Below are 22,516 nucleotides of genomic sequence, written 5' to 3'. Positions count from 1 at the left end.
CACTGATTCAGCATTTTTTTCTTTTGGCAAGTGTGGAATTTCACTTTAAAGATTTTTTTTTGTTCCAGATTCTGGAAATCTGCTCTCATGGTGAAAGCAGTCAATGTGCCCCTGGTCTCACAGGGCGCCCGTTGCATGTCTTTTTCTTTAACAAGCAAGTTTTGCCAAAAATTTTTAACTGATAGCTAGATATATGAAGGAGATATAAACTGTTAAAAATAAATTAAAGGAACGCTTTTTAATCATAAGTATGGCATCATACTAATGAAACTTTTGGGATATTGATCTGGCCTGATAAAAAGCAGAAGGGGTTGGTAAACAGTTACAGCTGCCTTGGTGTTAATGAAATTGAAAGGTGCACTAGAGGTGCAACAATGAGAGGACCACCAACATAGGAATGGTTTAACATACTGATGACACTGTGACTTTTTCCTCCTCATCTTGTTACTAGTCAGTGTCACCACTGGTAGCATGAGGCTATACCTGGACCCTACAGAGGTTGCACAGGTAGTCCAACTACTCCAGGATGACACATCAGTACATACCATTGCCAAAAGGTTTACTTTGTGTCCCACCACAGTTTCAAGGCCATGGTGTAGACCTCAGGAGACAGGTAGTTACTCATGGAGAGCTGGACAGGAAAGCTGAAAGTCCTTCACTCATCAGCAGGAGTGGTATCTGTTCATTTTGACAGGGAGAAACATCATGAGCACTGCCTGAACCCTATAAAATGACTTCAGACAGGCCACTGGTGTGAATGTATCATACCAAACAACCAAAAACAACATTCTAAAGGTGGTCAAAGGCCCCGGTGTCCTCCAGTGGGCCTTGTTCTTACTGCTCAACACTTCAAAACTCGATTGGCATTTGTCATAGAATACCAGTCCACCATTGGCACTCGCATAGTAGGTTCAATCAGAGCACACATGACAAATATGAAAGGGTATGGAGAACGTTATGCTGCCTGTAACATGGTTGGTTTAGCGGTGGGTCAGTGATGGTCTATGAAGGCATATCCATGGAGGGAGGCACAAACCTCTACAGGCTAGAAATCGGCACTTTGACTGCTATTAGGTGTTGGGATTAAATCTTTTGACCCATCAGATCCTTCGCTGGTGCAGTGGGTTCTGGGTTCTTTCTGGTGCACGTCAATGCCGGGACCCATGTGGTTAAAGCATTCAGGCTGTTTCTGGAGGATGAAGGGACTGATACCAATGACTGGACCCCATGCTTGACCATGTCTCAGTCTATCCTGCTCTGCCAGGTTGCACCTCATACTGTCCAGTAGCTCAGTGATGCCCTGGTCTATATCTGGGAGGAGATCCCCCAGGGCACCATCTGTCTTCTCATTAGGAGCATGCTCCAACATTATCAGGCATGCATACACGCACATGGGAGCCATATAGAATACCGAATACAATTCTGATTTGCAGTAATAGCATTTTGACAAAATGGACTATTCTGCCACATCATATATTCAATTTGATTTTGGGCTATCTTTGTATTCAACCCTCTGCAGGTTGATAATTGTAATTTCCAACAAACAATGTAACATCCTTTTGTTCCTAACACATTACACCGTCCACATCAGCCTAGATATACAGCATTTTTTTTGTTCCTGTATATATGTGAGTGTGCGTGTGTATATGTTTATATATTAGAAACTCTCATATGGTAAACTCCCTATCAGATTGCAAATGTTGAATTCAAATGCTCATGTTTACATGGAAGTCTTGTGATTTTCTATCCGTGTAGATCCAAAATGAGAGAACCAATAGATTTGGCAGCCAGCCGAGCACCTTACTGGATGTAAAAAAAAAAAAGTATTTTAGTGTAATATTATATAACTATGAAGGGGCATAATGTTTTGATTAAGCATTGATTAATTAAGCGTAGATGGTTAGGATGAAATATAAAATGACTTAGCTGGCAGGTGCAATAATCTGCTAATTATGAGCAAATAGGTTGGCTGTAAATGTGCTAGGAGGAATATTAAATGTAAGTATCCAAGCAGTAGCTGTAGTGAGAAAGCATGTGCCTATAAGGCGTCCATTCAGTGTGTTCCAGTTATAAAATGAAATGTTCTCTGGGGCATGGCTGCATTAGTTGGTTATTCCTGCATTGGAGGCTCATTACTATGCCGGTTTGTGATGGCTGCATAAATTGGCTAGTTGAGCCCGGCTTGGGCTCTGATTATGAAGAGGAGTATAAACAATTAGAGTGATTATCGATAATGAGGACAGCTCCATATTGAGCTCTTGCGGAGGTATTTATTGATGTTGGTGGGTACATACAAGCACGTCTTGAAATAGGGCAGCTTGATTTCATGATCACAATAGCAAAAACCCGGCACTCTTTTTATGTTCCTTTCTTTAACAGTTTCACCCCCATTTTTGCACCCGTGCTTCACCCCATCCCCCCCCCCCCACCTTATATTAAATCTCCTCCTCTGCCACGCTGTAGAATGAAACTCTTTAGTTAATAATTTCCATACTCATTAACATGCTAATGTGCTCAGGCTCACAGCTCTTTAATCACCTCAACATCAGACTCTGTGGGGAGCAGAATTATAAGGACTCCAGGGAGGGAGGCGGAGTGAGACCAGCGGAGCAGCAATTAACCCCAGCCGTGCCATAACCTGCTGAGTGGAACATTTCTGACACAGACAACACTGGACAGGTTGCTATAATTCAGACAGAATAGACAGGCAAGCATTTTTGTGAACTGCACACACAAGACTGCTCAATGTATACTTTACCTCATTTTCTCATTACAGGGCAGGCAGTTGTAAATGTTTTGTATATGTTACTTGTTTCAGAGCCAAATAGAATAAAGAATACGTCAGTGTAAGGCATAACAGGGATTGATTTAATCATTTTTATCAGATGATGTATAAACAAGAAAAGCTGCAATTACGCTCTCGTTATATATCAAAGCAAGTAACAACTTGTTTTGCCACAGGTCTTTTCTGCTTGTCCTTTTCTCAATGTGTTTTCTTCTATTTGTAGGGCTGTGTCTGAGATGAGTCTTGAATATCCATCGTGGAGCTATGGATGCTGGTGAATGCTTCCTCGCCTCTCCCGGGCAGGATGAAAGAAGCTCTTGGCCTCTGGACCTCAATGTACCCCTCTGCACAACAACCACCAAAGATACCCCTCTCTTGCCTCCTAATCCTTCACCAGAATTCTCCACATCCACCTCTGTTGCAGGTGGAGGATATGGGCCCGCTAGCCCATCATCCTCCGTCTTGCAGCCACCCTTTCTGACTCCCAATTCTCCGCACCCAGCTTATCTGCCAAAGCTTGCATCTCCTTTACAACCAAACCGCAAGGAGGAAACTGAGGATGGAGGGGAGGCACTTGAGAGGCATGTGCTATTTTCCAGTGACGGAACTGTCTACCTCCTGAAAGGTGAGGAAGGAGACGATGGTGCTGTTCCTTCCTCATCCTTACCACAGGAGTCACCAAAAAGCACAGTAACAAACCATCATCCACTCACCTCTTTTCGTCTCACCGCCACCTACCAAGGCTTTTGCTCTAACCAAATATCCCGACATACCTCAGCCGAGGCAGCCAATCTCACTCAAACGGCGCCTGGCACCTCGCCCAGAATACAAGACCAACCCAAAGAACAGGAGGCGGGGGGGCAAAAGGGGGAAGAAGATATCAGACATGAAACGCATGGGGATTCTACCAGATTACAAAGGGTGGATGGAACATGGATTTGTCTCCCATGCCACCTTGACTTTCGTATCGGAAGCCAATTGGGATGGCATGCCTCTCGCTTTCATGGTTTAGAACATCCTTATCAAGATCAGCTGGCATCAGGGGAAACCTCTGGTATTATACATAGATCTGGTGGTCAGATTTCCATCAGCCTTTTAGAACCAAAAATAAGTCAAAATGTGTTAGATGCTGGCCAGGAGCCAGAGAATGTTGTCCTTCCTAGGGTCCAAAACACCTCTTCTGTAGATATAATCCAAAGTGTGCCTGAGCAGTCAGGACCATTGGACGATCTAACGTCAAATACAAACTCCAGTGATACCAAAAGTCAAGGGACTTTTCAAGGGAATCCAGAAGGAAACCCCAATGTTTCTATGGGCCTGGTGCCCAACTCACCTCTAAGCTATCACAAATGTGATCCTACAGGAACAGCCCATTCAACTGAAGCCAAAGATTCAAAGGCCCTTATAGATGAAAAGACTGAAGTACCAAATTGGTGCTCATCAGTAACAGAAGTGCTGGGGGGTGAAGATGTTGAAGAGGAAGTAGAAGATATGGCAGAAACCAACTTTGCTGGCTCCCAGCCCTCAGATGTTAGTGAGCAACTACTTTCAAACCAAAGCTTCTATGGCCCAATGATGACAAATTCTTTTATTCAAATGGGAGCTCTCAGTGGTTCTGACAAAATCGGTAACCAAACAGATGCAGATCGTGGGCCCCTAGCCCTAGATGACTGCTCGTCAAACTCAGGCCCCCAGCCATTCCAAAGTCTATCTCTCCAAGGCCAACTTGCCCTACTACACTCACGTAATTCATGTAAAACTCTCAAATGTCCCAAATGTAACTGGCATTACAAATACCAACAAACACTGGATGTTCATATGAAGGAAAAACATCCAGAAAGTCATAGCCACTGTTCTTATTGCCATAGTGGCCAGCAACACCCACGGCTGGCCAGAGGTGAGAGTTACAACTGTGGCTATAAGCCATATCGTTGTGAAGCTTGCAACTATTCTACAACCACCAAGGGAAACCTTACTATACACATGCAGTCTGACAAACACTTGGCCAACTTACAAGGGTACCAAGGATCAAGTTCTACACCAAATACAGCAGTACCTCCTATAACAACACAAACAGTGAGTGTCAGTCAGGTAGATGCCATCCAAACATCACCCACTGAACGACAGATAAAACAAAAAGCCTCATGGCACTGCAAAGTGTGCAACTATGAAACCAACATCTCACGCAATTTACGAATTCATATGACCAGCGAAAAGCACATGCAGAATGTCCTGCTTCTTCACCAGGGTCTAGGAATGGGCCAAGATAATTTCCCTTTCTATGGAGGTCCACTTGCACCGGAGCAGACCTTGGAGCACCCACTACTCTTTAATCCCATGCATTTCAGCTCTTCTAGCAGCCAAGGTGAGAAAAGATACAATATTTAAACCTAAAAAGAAAGTACCAGATAAATAATGTTTTCTTTAAAGCAAATTTAAATTAAATGAAAAAAGGACACCTGCTTACTATTTTAATTAACAGGATGTCTCATACCTTGGTAACAAGAGCTAAATTTATTATTTTGCAGTATGCACTGCTAATAATATGCAGAACTTACACTGTTTTTTGTAGGACACATCAGGTTTTTGTTTTAGTCACACATTTTAAAATCTGTTGTTTTAACTTATGCTTATAATTAAGGAAATACCTAGCAAAATCAGTCTTCTTAATTCGCCTAAAAGCAGTATCATACATTGCCTAGATCAGGCATGGGCAAACTTGGCCCTCCAGCTGTTAAGGAACTACAAATCCCACAATGCATTTGCCTTTATGAGTCATGACTGTGGCTGTCAGACTCCTGCAATGCATTGTGGGACTTGTAGTTCCTAAACAGCTGGAGGGCCAAGTTTGCCCATGCCTGGCCTAGATGCAAGTTTAAATATATCAAATTTCTTTTAAAGGGACTCCGAGCACCTCTCATGGGCATGCTCTGACCAGTACTGCAAAGTACTTAACCACTTCGCCACTGAGGGGTTTTACCCCCTGACCACCAGAGCAATTTTCACCTTTCAGCGCTCCTTCCATTCATTCGTCTATAACTTTATTATTACTTATCGCAATGAAATGAACTATATCTTGTTTTTTTCGCCACTAATTAGGCTTTCTTTAGGTGGGACATTATGCCAAGAATTATTTTTTTCTAAATGTGTTTTAATGTGAAAATAGGAAAAATGTGGGGAAAAAAATAATTATTTTTCAGTTTTCGGCCATTATAGTTTTTAAATAATGCATGCTACTGTAATTAAAACCCATGAAACATATTTGCCCTTTTGTCCCGGTTATAAAACCATTTAAATTATGTCCCTATCACAATGTTTGGCGCCAATATTTTATTTGGAAATAAAGGTGCATTTTTTTCAGTTTTGCGTCCATCCCTAATTACAAGCCCATAGTTTATAAAGTAACAGTGTTATACCCTCTTGACATAAATATTTAAAAAGTTCAGTCCCTAAGGTAACTATTTATGTATTTTTTTTAATTGTAAATTTTTTAATTTTTTTTTAATTACAAAAAAAAAAAATGGGGAGTGTGGGAAGTAATGAGTTAATTTTATGTGTAAAAGTCATTTATTTGTATGTGAAAAATGTGTAGGGTGTAGTTTACTATTTGGCCACAAGATGGCCACAGTAACTTTTTGTTTTAATGCGACCTCCAAGCTTCCTTCCGGAAGCTTGGAGGAAGAATAAGGAGGCTGGACACGTGAGTTTTTTCTCACAATGATCGCGCTGCCCATAGGAGAGCAGCTGATCATTGCGGGGCTTAGATCAACGAACGGGAATGGATTTTCCCGTTCATTGATCTCTGGGCGAGCGGGCGGCGGCGGTTTTACTAGCGGCGGGCGGCGTGTTTACGAGCGGGAGCGCGGGCAGCGGCGGGAACGCGGAAAGTACGTGTTTCTCCGTCCCTGGTTTTTAAAGGATGGAAAAAGGGGCGGAGAAATACGTACGCGCGGGGGTAAAGTGGTTAAAGATGCATACATTTCTGTAGCTTGTGCTCTCCTCTTTCATTTGATGCCTGAATCACCGTTCTACACCAAATCGTTTTCGTTCAATATCAATTTAAAAATCGTGGCTGCCATCTTATATGTTATAACTTCTGGGTCAACCCTGTCTTCTCTGTTAGAGAAAAGCATCACTGAATGAAGCAGGAAGAGGAAGTGACATGCATGGCCATTGCAAGAGGCTCCTCCAGAGGGGTCATAGCACGACTTTGTTGGAAGTCTTCTGGCTTAACCTTCCTGGCGGTAAGCCCAAGCTCAGCTCGGGCTGTGCCGCGCAGGAGGATTTTCAGGCCCTGCTGGGCCGATTTGCACAATTTTTTTTATTACATGCAGCTAGCACTTTGCTAGCTGCGTGCAGTGCCCGATCGCTGCCGCTCTGCGCCGATTCGCCGCTACCCGCCGCTCAATGCCGGCCCTTCCCCCCCAGACCCCATGCGCAGCCTGGCCAATCAGTGCCAGGCAGCGCTGAGGGGTGGATCGGGACTCCATTTGATGTCACGACGTCGGTGACGTCATCCCGCCCTGTCGCCATGGCGACGAGGAAGCCCTAATGGAAATCCCGTTTAGAACGGGATTTCCTGATGGGCCTGATCGCCGGAGGCTCAGCGGCTGTCGTGTAGGCTAGCTACATGATTTAAAAAAAAATGTAAATAGTGCTGCGCTGCCCCCTGGCGGTTTTAATTGACCGCCAGGAGGGTTAAAGGCATGCCCATGAGAGGTGCTCGGAGTCCAATTAATTTCTAAAATATTAATGTGGTGGTTCTGCATATTTTGGGCTGTACAAATATATATTTTTCTATCTATCTATCTATCTATCTATCTATCTATCTATCTATCTATCTCTATTTCTGGATGAATGTATTCCTGTGCCTGCAGCCATGAATAGAAAAAGAAACAGTGAGAGAGGAAGCTCAAACATTTTTGTAAACTCCTTACTTCAGTTTTGAAGTTGGTTTTAAGCAACAGCAATGCTGCTTTGATGCAGAAGATAAAATACTGATGCAAAAGGTAACATATATAAGGATATTAAGGACAACTGAAGTGAGAAGGATATGGAGGCTGCCATATTTAGTATTTCCTTTTATACAATACCAGTTGCTTGGCAGTCCTGCTGATCACTTTGGCTGCAGTAGAGTCTGAATCACATGAACATACCGGGTTCTTTTCTATGGCAGGGTGGAGCTCAGAAATTAAATCCTGGAAAGATTCTTCCTTGGTAAAGTGAATCATGATGACAGAATAATGTACTCTAATTAAGTCTTTATAAGCTGTGTGTAACATCTTTCCTTTCAGTCAAAGTAAACTACAAAAAAAAAAATTACAAAAAGTCATAATTTTTAATCATTTCTTGTCAGACAGCAGAAAATAAACGCTTTTCTCCATTCATCTTTTCAGCTTGCAATCTCCTCACGCCTGATTCTCCATCAGGACCTCAAGTCAATGCTTTAAGTTCATCTGCTGTAGCCCTATCGGTACCGCCTCTGCCAGACCCATCACCTCCATACCCTGATGAAGAGCTATCCTCTGGTGTGTTCCGCTGCTTGGTGTGTCGATGCTATACAACAGACAGTTTGGAGGCTCTGCTCTCTCATGCCAGCAGAGGCCGGTCTCTACCTGAGAGAGAATGGAGGGAAGTGAGGGGAGACCTACACTGTTGCCGTCTCTGCTCTTACAGCACCCAACTTAAAGCTAACTTCCAGCTGCATTTGAAGACTGACAAACATGCACAGAAATATCAGCTGGCTGCCCATATGCGGGAAGGTGGTGCAGCGCTGGCCACTGCACAAGCCTCAGCAGCAGAACTTCCCATCAGTGGATACAGCCAGGCATCCTCATTCCCTCCACTGCACCTGCGCTGTAACCTGTGTGGATATGAAAGCAACAGCAGAGAGAAGATACAGCTTCATGTTCAGGGAGGGGGACATGAAGAGAGCCTACGTGTCTACAAGGTGACATAATCATATATGTTTGATGCGATCAAATACCTTGTCAGTCTTCCATCTCAGAAGGGTTGTGGATGCCGTATGCTTTGTTATTGCTTCTGGCTTCATATGTTTCCTTAAGCGAACAGTTCTCATATGTAACTTTGTCCACTTTATAACAGCTACACTACACATGCTTATGCAACTATTTAAAGGAGTTCTTTCGCGAAAAAAGTAGGCAGTTAAAAAATGTGACAGATGACAGGTTTTGGGCCAGTCCATCTTTTTAAGGGGGATTCTCAGGGCTTTCTTTGTTTTCAACAGCATTTCCTGAACAACAGTTGCAAAATCTAACTGACATAATAGTGTGCAAGTGATTAGGGAGGCCGGCTGGTATCTTGCTATTTTGCTATTTTGGCAGTTAAACTGTTGTTCAGGAAATGCTGTGAAAAACAAAGAAATCCCTGAGAATCCCCCTTAAAAAGATGGACTGGCCCAAAACCTGTCATCTGTCACATTTTTTAACTGCCTACTTTTTTCGCAAAAGAACCCCTTTAAGTGCTACATTTTTTTTAGAAGAATGCCTTGTTAAAAACAAAGATGGTTTTCGGTGTCGCCCTACAGCATCCTATGAGATGAGGGTGACTAAGGCTCAGTACATAAGTGCAACTTAATGCACAACTTGTTGTTTACATGACCAGTACATACATGCGCTGATCGACTAAATAACCAACTCATTTAAATATATAAATATTGCATGCGCACCAACAAGTCTGCATTCAAAAACAAGTTGTTCAAATTACTTGTACACACGTGGCCAACCTAGTTGGACAGGTTGATCCTCCGGTTGGATTGGGCAAACCGCCTGTTATCAGTTGGATGTCTTGTCTTTTGCCAGCGTACACATGCCCAACTGGCATCCAACAGACTGGGTTTAGATGATAGTTGGGCGGAAAAGTTGCACGTGTGTACAGTACGAACCTTACAGTGTTGTATCTGCTGAGAAAAGTTAAGGCTTCAGACATGTAAGTTCTACCAAGGTGCTTACCATTTCATTATAAACCCCTGTGGTATTGAAGTGTTGTACATAGACACTAAGCCACATACAGTATGTTCATGCCTGATATAAACATTCTGCATGATGTCTGCTGGCAGGTGCAAAAACCCTCCTGTTACCTCTTAGGAGAATGGAGACTGATGTTCACAGCATGACAATGGGATTTTAATGCCTAGATAAGCACATCGTATATCACCCTAGGTGGTGCTGATGTTGGGCTAAAGCAGTACCTAAACTTATAGCATCCAATTCATTGTAGTAAGTTTTGAAATTGTATAGATTCTCAATATAATATATATATAATATAATATATATAATAATTACCCAAATGAAGTGTTAACTGAATCTTTGGAAGTTATTTATGCAGACAAGAAAAGACATATAATATTTACATTGCTTTTTTTCTCTTGGTGGATTCAAAGCGATTCAGAGTTGCAGCCACTTATACTGAGGATACACGGTACGTTTCTGTACCGTGTATCGACCAGCTGATCCGGCCAGCTGATAATATTCAGCTGGTCCAATCAAGCTGCTCGACCCCCGCCCGCTCGATCCCCACCGGCGGACAATGGCAGGGAATCAAGCAGCTGATAAGGAACGTCGGCGGGGACGAGCAGTAATCGATCCACGCGGACGAGCGGGGACGCGGCGGGAGTCAATCGACCCGTGTATTTGCAGCATTAGGATGCACTCCACGGGTGACCAAGAGCATTAGGGAGCCTTTCTCTAATACTCCTTACTGTTTTACATGCCGACAGTGATAGGGCAGTGACATGAGCCACACAAAGATACTAATGTGTAACAACAGCTGCTTGTATCAATGGGGATGATTTTGAACCTCACTTTAGGGCTATGGAAATGGCACAACATCAAGAGGTCATCAGCATTGCAGTATCACTGCAGCTACTAAATGGCATCATTTTAAAAGTCAGGACCATAAATATTGTTGCTAATATGACTTTGCTGTGCACTGGGATGTCTTTATTTTTAAAATGATAATGAACTGCCCAATAAAAAAGTAGCGTCTGGATGATACCATAACACCATATGATACCAGCTGTTCTTGTCTCCTGCCATGAACAATGTCTCCTTGATGTCACCAAGAACCAACAGTCGATGCAATTGTGGAAAGCTGAGCCTCCATGAGATTTCACGCAAGCCAAGTGATTGGCTGTGTGTCATGCAGGTAGAGATAGAGCAGTGACAGTGGCAGGCCACACCCTTCGTGGTAAGTGACAGCAACAGCTAATATATTATGGCTGAATCACCCTTGTAAAGTCAGATTTGCTTTAGGCTACACGTACAGTTCTGATTAACCTAACTTGCTGATTTTACACTACTTGTATATACCTTATTTAACTCTTATGTAACTGGATTATTTTTGTGTATAACTATATAAAGCAGAAGTAGCTCACTTACCATGTACATGTCTACATGCAGTTTCTGCAGGTCATTGAAGGTAGCAGTGGAAGCGATGTAGGTTTTCACTGTGCCCCGTGTGACAGCAGTGTTGGATCTCGCCTTGGGATGATGTCACATCTACGTTCAGCAAATCACCATCAGAATGTCACACAGTGGAGGCTTACACATGGAGAAGCTATACTCGAAAGAATCATAACTGTTAATAGAAGCCAGCAGGAACATGGTAAGGTCCAGTTATATTTGTCTGTCATAAAACATGTGAAAATATCCAATCACTGCTGAGTAAGCAGTTAATTTTTCAGTTTACCAATGCCCAAGGCTGTTTATATTGAATGAAGTTAGTGATAAGTTTAGTTTTCAGGTTTAACCACTTTTATGGCTTCTGTCATTGGATGAATTGTTAGCTGGCCCTAAGGCCTGGTACACACAATGAAATTTCGCCTTCAGACCTGTTGGAAATTAGTAAACGACAGGAAATTTCCCGTCGATTTGATGAGAAAATTGCATCATGTGTACCAGGCATTACAGTGTATATTTATTTGCAATTTAACTGTGATGCTCTAAAATCAGAATCTTTATTTTGAATAGTCAGTATTATTACTGTGACAGTATATATTTAAGTATTTAAACATATACTCATTACGAAAAAGAATTTAAAGAATTTAGGGATTTTATCATCTACAGTTAAAATATCAATAAAAGATTCAGAAAAACAAGATAAATCCTTGTATGCAAGGGACAAATCTGACAACAAACATCTGTGCTCTTCAAGCCCTCAGGTTGCCCTGCATTAAACACAGACATAAATCTATAGTGAAAATTACTAAATGGGCTCAGAAACAGTTTAAAAAAAAATTCTGCTGTTAAAGTTTACCTCTTTAAGTTTAAACTCTTAAATGGTAAAGAACGAACTGTATAAAATTATGACCCAGAAACCTAGCTGACTTTCTCGGGCCCATGCTGATTCAAGATGGATTGAGGTAAGCTGGAAAACCATCCTGTGATCTGACTGACCAAAATTTGAAATTCTTTTTGAAACTGTCATGGGTGTCATGTCATCTGGGATAACAATGAGAAGGATCATTGGGCATCTTATCTGCACACTGTACACACACTGCATCTGTAATGGTATGTTGGGTACATTAGAGCAGGGATTCCCAATTCTGTCCTCCAACAGTGCATGTTTTGTGGAAATCCACAGAGTTAATCCACAGGTAGTTAATCAGCTCTGCTGAGACACTAATTTCCTCACCTGTGAATGTTTGTGTTTTTTTTGCAGAACATGCACTGATGGTGGGCCTTGAGGATAGGGTTGGGGAGCTCTGCTTTATAGTATGTGGCATGGGTGGCCTACACATGTGGGAGTTGGGAAGCATTAGAGGACACAGCGTAGAAGGCTTGCACATGTGGGGAAGGCACCATTAATGTTAAACAATATGTGAACCCTTTGGAATGATATGGTTTGCTGCACAAATTGGTTATAAAATGTGATCTGTTCTTCATCTAAGTTATAACAATAGACAATCACAGTCTGCTTAAAATAATACCACACAAATAATTAAAGGTTTCCATGTTTTTATTGAACATACCATGTAAACATTCACATTGCAGGTGGAAATGGTATGTGAACCCCTAGACTAATGACATCTCCGAGAGCTAATTGGAGTGAGGTGTTAGCCAGCTTGAGTCCAATCAATGAGATGAGATTGGAGGTGTTGGTTACAACTGCCCTCTCCTATAAAAAAAACACACACCAGTTTTGGGTTTGTTTTTCCCAAGAAGCATTGCCTGATGTGAATGATGCCTCGCACAAAAGAGCTCTCAGAAGACCTACAATTAAGAATTGTTGACTTGCATAAAGCTGGAAAGGGTTATAAAAGTATCTCCAAAAGCCTTGCTGTTCATCAGTCTACAGTAAGACAAATTGTCTATAAATGGAGAAAGTTCAGCACTGCTGCTACTCTTCCTAGGAGTGGCCGTCCTGTAAAGATGACTGCAAGAGCACAGCACAAAAGGCTCAATGAGGTGAAGAAGAATCCTAGAGTGTCAGCTAAAGACTTACAAAAGTCTCTGGCATATGCTAACATCCCTGTTAGCAAATCAATGATACGTAAAACACCAAACAAGAATGGAGTTCATGGGAGGATTTTAAAGAGGAAGCCACTACTGTCCCCCCCCAAAAAACAGTGCTGCAAGTTTAACGTTTCCAAAAGTACACCTGGATGTTCCACAGCAGCACCGACAAAATACTCTATGCCAGATGAAACCAAAGTTGAGTTGTTTGGAAGAAACACACAACACTATGTGTTGAGAAAAAGAGGCATAGCACACCAACATCAACACCTCATCCCAGTGGTGAAGTATGGTGGTGGTAGCATTATGGTTTGGAGCTGCTTTGCTGTGTCAGGGCCTGGACGGATTGCTATCATTGAAGGAAAAATGATTTCCCAAGCTTATCAAGACATTTTGCAGGAGAACTTAAAGGAACACTATCGATTTACATATTTTTTTCAATTGAGAAAGGAATTGTTTGGGAAGTGCTGCTAAGTACTGGTGTATACATTTCACTGGCAACCTATTTGTTTACTGTTATCAAAATACTTTAACATTTTACTGATGCCAAAACTGACGGCAGAATGAACCATGAGGGGAGGGGAAATTCCCCTCACACTTCATCAGTTAACCCTGTGTGTAACTCTGTGTGTGTGAGAGAGAGAGAAAGCTCCCAACAGCTGCAGCTTCTGTGTCCCGTGTTTCTGACTGAATTGTGTGAAGAGAGCAGAGGAAATGTAACTTGTTAACATTTGTAATTGTCACAGCTTTTGATACTGTTTTTGCTTTCAGAGAAAAATACTCTTTAGTCTGATATGCAACATTGGCTCTGCATTGAAGCAGACACCCCTTCTGCAATTCATTTGTCCCAATAAAGCTAAATCCTACCCTCAATAAGTTAAAGCTTTTGCCTCTGATATTTAACATGAAAAGTAGGAAAATGTTTACACAGCTACTTAGACATTATTTGTACATACCATTTTAGAAAACTTGGGTATTAATAGTATTCCTTTAAGGCCATCTGTCCACCAGCTGAAGCACAGCAGAAAATGGGTTTTGCAACAGGACAACGATCAAAAGAATAGAAGTAAATCAACAACAGAATGGTTTAAACGGAAGAAAATACACCTTCTAGAGTGGCCCAGTCAGAGTTCTGACCTCAACCCGATTGAGATGCTATGGCATGACCTCAAGAAAGTGATTTACACCAGACATCCCAAGAATATTGCTGACCTGAAACAGTTCTGTAAAGAAGAATGGTCAAAAATTACTCCTGACCGTTATGCACACCTGATCTGCAACTACAGGAAACGTTTGGTTGAAGTTGTTGATGCCAAAGGAGGTTCAACCAATTATTAAATCCAAAGGTTCACATGCGTTTTCCACCCGCACTGTGAATGTTTACATGGTGTGTTCAATAAAAACATGTAAACATTTAATTACTTGTGTGGTACTAGTTTAGGCAGACTGTGATAGTCTATTGTGACTTAGATGAAAATTAGATCAGTGTATAACCAATTTGTGCAGAAATCCATATAATTCCATAATTCCAAAGGGTTCACATACTTTTTATTATATATATATATATATATATATATATATATATATATATATATATATATATACACACACACACACACACACACACACACACACTAGTAAAAAGGCCCACCCGTTAAAAAACTGGCCCACACTGCAAACAATATTATATATTTTTAGTTACATTATACACAGTGTCACAGATCTGAAATCATGATGTGAAATTCATGGTATGTTTCTATGTGCTGCATTTCTGAGTTTGTCTTGACACCATTTAGTCTGTGAATGAATGAACGGTAATTACTGTTATCATCATCATTCTTCAGATATGAAGTACCAGCATGTTACACAGTGCTGTACAGTAAATTAGTAGGGAAGGTAGATCACTAAAGTCAGACAGGCTTTCTCAGAAACATCACCCAAGTGGGGATAGGGTCCTGCTGGGAAAAGTTCTTTACCATTAATCACTTTATTTTTAATTTTTATTGCCTCAGACCTGCTGTGCCAATAAATCTGTTCCCTCTTCTGTCTTTTATGCTCTGCTTTTCCTATATTTACCTTTTACATCCCCAGCTTCCATGGATTTTTCCGTGTATATTTTACTTATGTTGCTTATGTCCTTCCTGCAAATAAACTGGCGACAGTTGTGAAAGGTATAAAACTGTAACGATCGGTGTCAGCAACCAGAGAGAGAATCTGATCCTTGGCGATCCGCAGTATCCCCAAGAATACAGATATACCCGATTATTGAGGATCTGCGGAATCGTCAATAATCAGATATGTCTAACCTCTAGACACCAGAGAGAGTGTAAGTGTTTGGTGCAACAGTAACAACTCTGAGTAAAGACCACCAGAGGAGCTGGCGGCCTATACTCCTGAGGAATTCACCCCTGAGCGGTGGGTGATATTCCTGTAGCCTGTGGACCCCTGAGCGAGGGACCAAGGCTGGGATGCAGGAAGCCCTGCTGCTAATATGTAAGGTTTTACCCTGAACTGGGCTAACGTAACACAGTAATAACACAACCTAGTCTGGGGTGTGAGGTCCGTATTCACAACACCCTGGAACTAGTCTGGAGTATAACATAAATGATAATACAGTTCCCTAGTCTTGGATGTGAGGGCCTTGATCTCAACACCCTGGAACTATGCTAGAGAATACACAGAAGATACACAGTATTCCTAGTCTGGGGTGTGAGGGCCTTGATCTCAACACCCTGGAACTGGTCTAACAAATAATACAATTCAATTAGTACTTTAAGCTATCAAGAATCTGACTCAGTGTGGATTCCCAGCTCCAGCCGGTTCTGGCACACTGTCGGGTCTAGCTAAGGTCTGAGTGCCTTCACGCAAGTGTTAGCAATGGCAGACAACCAGCAACTGACAAGCAGCAGAATATATAGTTGCTGGACTCTGCCGCCCGCCCGAGCCATTCAGCCAATCATGAGTCCTGCAGGAATCAGCTGATCTTCCTGATCAGCTGACACTTCCTCTTCTGGTATAAAGGTCCTGAGTTCAGGCCCGCGCGCGCGTAGCTCTCCATCTGCCTATGTGCACTAACAGACCCAGCCACACCAAGCGCATGCTGCTGCATGCAAACCGCCGCGTTGGACGCGGAAACAGCCGCTTTGCTGTCAGGACATTCGGCGGCTTTTCCGCATTCCACCATACTACCAGACGCGTGTCCATGCGTGCAAACCGCCGCTTTGGACGCGGAGTCAGCCGCCTCGCTCTTGGCATATGCGGCGGCTTTTCCGCGTTTTCTCACAAAAACATTACAGTATATGACAGCATTTGCTCCATAGCTCAGTAGAATATGCAGACAGTGTTAGTAGGAAGGTACTAGTGTCTATTGATTCTCCGATACTGGCAGAGATGCCAGGACCATCTGTTGTTAGAGACTTGTGTACCTTCAAGCTATTTACAGGATGGGTATATCTAGAAAGCCAGAGTTTGAGCAGGAGATCCAAAGATATTTTGGCTAAGGACCCAGAATGGAAGCTACCAGCACAACCAACCTGTCATCTAGGTTTATGGAGCTGTTCATTTATATGTACAACATATCATCTATACTGCATAACATAAAGCAAAAGATTCAGCTCAAGACGGCATGCTGTAGTAAGCAAAACACAGTATGGTAAGAACACTGTATATCAGACGTACCTTCCCTCCTCTAATAAATAAGTTATCACAAAGGTTAAACAGGGAAAAAACTAATCTTTTTATTTCCAACTCTTTGTGTCAGCTTCCTTTTGTGGTTGCCTGTCTGTTGCACTCTGTATTCCACTTCCCCCCTCTTCCCCTCCTTTTCTCCTGGCTCTCAGCCCATTTCTGGATCAATATTTTATGATTTTGGCGTCCGTTGAATGGTGTTAAAGAACTTTAACACTTTAATTAGCTGAAACGGGAATAAATTCCCCACAACTGTCAATTTTCAGTATAATCGTTTATCTGGTGGCACTGTGTCTGTCCTCTCATTTCTCTCTGCCTGCCTCTTTCTCCTGCCGCGTGATTTCTCTGCTGCCTGTAATATATTTCTAGCCCTAATGTTCCTTATTTCCAGTCACTCGCCTGAGTTGCATAGCTGCAATGTGGAAACGTTATAAAGGGTGTGTGATTCATTTTAACTACGGTGCATTTGTGTCTTCAGAAATTACCATACTACATACTAAAGAAAAAAACAAACGGATTGAAGCGAATGCATGCCTGAGCATATATCTGGACATATGTACTTCTGTGTCTGTCTCTGCAGGTTCATTTTATGATATTAAAGCCCTGTGACCTTTTTGTAAAAGCATTCCTTAGCTAGGTATTTTATTTTTTAATGCAAATAAACTACTATTAAAAAAGTCCTTTTTTTCACAATAAATGTAAGATACAGGCGCACCTGGTACAGCGGTTGATTGCTGCTGGTCTTTTTGCTGAAGACTTTCAGTTTCTGCCAACTTTCTTTTCCCTCTCTTTATCTAAAGCACACCCTCTGCAGTCATGTGACTAGTACCATAGTAGGTGGAGAGAGAGTGAATGCTAACTCAAAAACATGGGTCTGGAAGAGGCAATCGCCACCTATTCCTTAAAGGACAGCTGAAGTGAGAGGGCTATGGAGGCTGCCATATTTATGTCCTTTTAAACAATTCACATTAACTGGCTATCCTGCTCATTATTTGCATCTAATACCTTTAGTCATATACCCTGAAGAAGCAAGCAGATCAGATGTTTGACTTAAAGGACCACACCAGCGTAAAAAATAAGCAGACAGAACCGACAGGTTTTGGACTAGTCTATATCCTTATGGGGGGAGGAGGGGGGATTCTCTGGGTTTTCTTTGTTTTCAAAAGTGACAGTTGTGAAGTCTACCTGCCAAAATAGTGTGTAAGTAGTGAGGTTAACTGGTATCTTATTATTTTGGCAGTTAGACTTAGCAACTGTCATTCAGGCAATGCTGTTAAAAACAAAGAAACCCATGAAAATCCCCCATGAGGAGGTGGACTAGTCCGGAACCTGTCAGATTACTTTTTTCGCTATAGTGGTCCTTTAAGTTTGTCTGCATTTGCCGCATGCTTGTTTCAGGTGTGCGATTCAGACACTATTGATGCATGAAAGACCAGCAGCATGCCAAGCAAAAAAGTATTGTTTAAAAGGAAATACATATGGCAGCCTCGTTTTTCCTACTACTTCAATTATCTTTTAAGCCTAAGGGGCTTCAAGTTTTGTGTTATGCTTGAGTTTCCACTGATGGAAGCTAAGAACAACATTGCATGCAGCATTCAGGCTGCACTTTACACTGCACATTTGATGATTTATATTGCTTCCATGGAACTCAGAGATTGAAAGGCACATGGGTGTTTAATGCATTTCTACATCCATGCTGGTACTTGCAGGCACTTAATTACAGGAGTTAAATGAATCATAGATGTTGTTTGTTAGATAAGGTTAACATTCAGAGAGTGCTTACCCACAGACGTTACAGAAAGGTCTGAAGGAATACTTGATTTCTTATTATACATAAACGGAGTCATAAATTGGATTAGTAGAACTAGACTATTTCAGCTCTTTTCATTAGATGAACAATACTCTCACATATCTATATATTTCCATCTTAAGATAACTAAACAAATCACATGCATACTTCCTCTGCCTGAAAGTTTGAAGTGGTATGAAACTCAGCATTTCTTCTTTGCTCTAAAAGATTATTTACAGCCTTAAACCTACTACCACAAAAAATGGTAGCAGAACAGTATTCAAACAGTTAAACACAGCACTTTCCTCTCTAGTGGAATGCTTGTTGCCAAATCTGAAGAGGTGATAACATTATCTTTTGTCTACATTCCTTTGTCAGTTACAATTAGTAAACATTAGCAGCAGTGCTAAAATTGAGCTGCACACATAGTAGAAGCAGAGAGAGCTGAGATGTGATCACTAGATAGATTTTAATATATAAATACAGCAGCTATGCAATACAATGCAATGGCAGCTTTCAGAGCAAATAAACCATACTTTGGAAACTTGTAATTTGTAAACCGACAATATTATATGGTATCTGGCACACACAGAGAGGTATGTGGATCCAGCATGAATGTATCTCTGTGCTTACCTTAGGTAGCTTTAACTTGTATCAAGTGTGCTTTAAGGTGGGTACATACGCTGGAATCAAGCATGTGTACAATTGTCCCACCCTGAGCTTGTTTAAAGATCCAGAACTCCGTCCCCAATGCATTGTTTCCCTCCTCATTCCTCCTGCCAGAAGGTACTCCATTGTGCCCTGCACAGTCTGTACAGCCCTTGACCACGACCTGTCACCCAAGACACCCTACATGTGCCAACCATTGTGCCTCTTTGTGGATCTTTAGGAACTGATCTCCATACTGATAAAAGATAGAAATGCCAGCTCATACACCTCGCATGTGCCCTATTATGTTACTGGACACCAGGGGCTACAGAAAGAACATTAGGGGAAGTTGTTCCTAATTTCCACACTGCTGAATTCTGTATCATTTGCATAGTAGACCTATAATAATGTATAGTTTCACAACACACGTGATTTATTTCTGGCTGGTAAACTACTAAAAATGCGTTTTCTGGCATATATAGTGTGCATTGCTCTTGGAGGCTCATGGACATGATCTTCTGACTCCCATCATCACAGCAGGCTTTATTTTTCTCTGAAAGTCTTATACAGTACTCTAGTTTGGTGTTCCCATGTAATAAGGTAGGAGGAACATTCAGTTAAATGTTGTATTATCATTTCAGGCAAAGTCCCAAAGACTCCAGAGATCTTACCATCTCCAGAGACAGGAGAAGACAACTTGGACATACCTCAAGGTGAGAAGAACCTTTTTAACTCAAATCTGCAGTAATTATACAGCATATTTCAAAATTCACAGCTGTTGGGCTTATAAATTGTAATATCTTTATTCTGGTGTGGCCATTAGTTCTTCCGTACGGGATTCGGAGGTGTGCTGCGAGAATCTACAGCTGCATCAGATTCTTTTGCTGGGTTGCATTGGATTGCAATGCAACACAAAATCTGCAAGCAATGGAAACTGCTCCATTGGTTGCGTTCGGATGTGATGCGATGAATGCACCGTGGCTAGTGGAAATGGTTTTGCTGCTGTTCATGGGGCTGGTGGGAGGGAGGTGTAATATATTTATGTAGAAGGGGTTCCCAATGGCATCTTTATTTTATGAACATAGTAGTTGTATAAAATGAACTTCCATAGTTTTGGGGGCCTTTTTAAAGGAGCATTTAAAATGGGAACTAATAGTTTTATTTTTAATGGTAAAAAAAAGTTAGTAAAAAAAAAAAAAGGGTTGATCTTTTATAAATAGGCCAACGTTTATTTTTGTGATGGCTGCTTTATAAATAGGAATTTTGAATGTCATTAATATTCTTTATGGGATGAGAAGTAGATGTAGGGAGTGCTCAGCGGAGATAGTCGGTGTGATACTAATTTTTCCATCTTGTCGTGTTTAATGCAGATAATATGCATCTTGGAATAGGGCCAAATAAATGGGGTTGCAGCTAATTCTGATTGGTTCAAGTGCATGCAATTTGCTTTGTGGTGCATTTACACTATGCACATTGCATGGCATAATAATACTGCATGTCAATGCACTGCCCTTACAATCATATAGCCATGTTCATGACTCTGCGTGATACAAAGATGTCAACATGCCCATACAATTGCATGGGATGTGACTGCACATGCAGTATCAATGCAACATGCATAGTGTGAATAGTGCATAGTGTGCATGGTGTGAATACACTCTAAGGCAACTTTCTGTGACGTGGTTTTTAAATGGCCCATAGATTATAGATTATGAGAAGCACTGAATAAAAATGTCAGGCTACCAATATTGATATGTGATTTTTTTTCTTAGAAGCAGAGAGATTTATTCATCTACTGGTGTTTCATATTTTGACACCCCATTTGCTGAGTGCTTTCTGTGGGATATTACAGGTCTGCCAGCTGCTGTTACTTATGAATCCGGCTCTAAAGGTGCACATTAACAGTGCAATTTTAGTGAATGATTGATCATGCAGATTGAAAAAGTGGATTGTATTAAATCGATCCACAGCATTACAGGATCCTAACTATTCCCAATATCGACACCAGTTGCAATTGTATGTATGAACAAATCTGCCATGCTGATTGGCCCGTTCTTTAAAGGGATCGGAGAACGGTTTCAATAAAATATGTAACATTAACCTCCTTCTCCTGAGAGAGGTTCATAAATGGTGTGGGCCGTTGGGTGGGTGGCAAACATTGCTAACCTTCGGGGGCTACTCCCTCCCCCATTTCCCCATCTGTATGCACTCCACCATCTTCACGATCCAGACCCGCAGGTGCCGCAGTTTGAAGCACTCATTTTGGTGGCAGCAGCCGTCACAATGCATGCTGGGAGATGTAGTCCTTTAGTGTGAGGATCGATTAGGCCCTCCATCTTCTCTGTTTTCATAAAATACGATATGAAAAGTCTGATTGAAAAAAATGATTATTCACTAAAATTGTGCCATTAATGGGGATGTTAACTCTTTTTTTATTATTGATATCTCCTGGACTTCAAGAGACTCCATGTCTTCACTCCAGGGGGAATAGAGTTAGAAATGATAGGAGATCTCACCAGATGGCAGCTGTGAGTTAACTGAGTGCACCACAGCTAAAATCTCACTCAGGTTAAAAATGAAAGGTGTTGTATTTTTCTTCCATCTTTTGTATTAGAAGTTTAAATCAAAGGTTTAGTTTTCTAATTCAAATTTCCAGATGAAGCGTTTGTTATTGAGAGCCCCTAACCTCTTCCCTCTGTGTAATGAGTAGTTCCCATGTTTGTTAAGTGTTTGTCCCTTCCTGACCCCTGATCTCCTCATTCAGCTCCTGTACAGGATGAAACATCGAAGCCTGAATGTGACAAAGCTGCTGAAGGCACTACGGTACGTACTTTGTAATTTACACAGGTGTTAATCATGGATCATAGCCTTTGGGTAAACCTGTGTCAAGCAGGCTTCCAGATTCGTTGGACCAGCTTTGCACTTACTTGAAAAGAGTTATAATTATAATTGTTTAAACTGACAGGTAAACATACCAGAATTAAAATCACTGGTGAAATCACTGAGGCATGAGGCTTCATCTATCAATGATGTGACTAGTTTTGAATTGGATAATGGTATATTACATATATCTGTTTTATTATGACAACAGGTGAGCATTATGTTATAAATAAAATGTTTAATATGTTGTTT

General features: G+C 41.5%; 1 protein-coding gene and 1 long non-coding RNA gene across 5 annotated transcripts in view; one reads left to right on the top strand and one right to left on the bottom strand.

The window, feature by feature from the left end:
* The window catches only part of ZFHX2 (zinc finger homeobox 2), a 149,701-nt gene that overhangs the window by 73,242 nt on the left and 53,943 nt on the right, over nucleotides 1-22,516 (top strand). For all 4 annotated transcript variants that reach the window (XM_068242206.1, XM_068242198.1, XM_068242202.1 and 1 more), the window contains 5 exons: nucleotides 3,009-5,150; nucleotides 8,182-8,735; nucleotides 11,206-11,410; nucleotides 20,026-20,097; nucleotides 22,149-22,207. In XM_068242206.1, the coding sequence (XP_068098307.1) occupies nucleotides 3,050-5,150; nucleotides 8,182-8,735; nucleotides 11,206-11,410; nucleotides 20,026-20,097; nucleotides 22,149-22,207 (2,991 nt within the window). In that variant the 5' untranslated portion in view covers nucleotides 3,009-3,049. The remainder of the gene's footprint in view (nucleotides 1-3,008; nucleotides 5,151-8,181; nucleotides 8,736-11,205; nucleotides 11,411-20,025; nucleotides 20,098-22,148; nucleotides 22,208-22,516) is intronic.
* LOC137522184 (uncharacterized) overlaps nucleotides 11,191-22,516 on the bottom strand; it is a 70,409-nt gene continuing 59,083 nt past the window's right edge. The window contains exon 3 of the long non-coding RNA XR_011022261.1: nucleotides 11,191-11,362. This is a non-coding gene — a long non-coding RNA (uncharacterized lncRNA). The remainder of the gene's footprint in view (nucleotides 11,363-22,516) is intronic.

Source organism: Hyperolius riggenbachi, chromosome 1 (assembly GCF_040937935.1).
Source record: "Hyperolius riggenbachi isolate aHypRig1 chromosome 1, aHypRig1.pri, whole genome shotgun sequence".
NCBI classification, from domain to species: Eukaryota; Metazoa; Chordata; class Amphibia; order Anura; family Hyperoliidae; genus Hyperolius; species Hyperolius riggenbachi.
The sequence above is the reverse complement of the archived record's forward strand: the minus strand, read 5'-3'. Positions and strand labels throughout refer to the sequence as shown.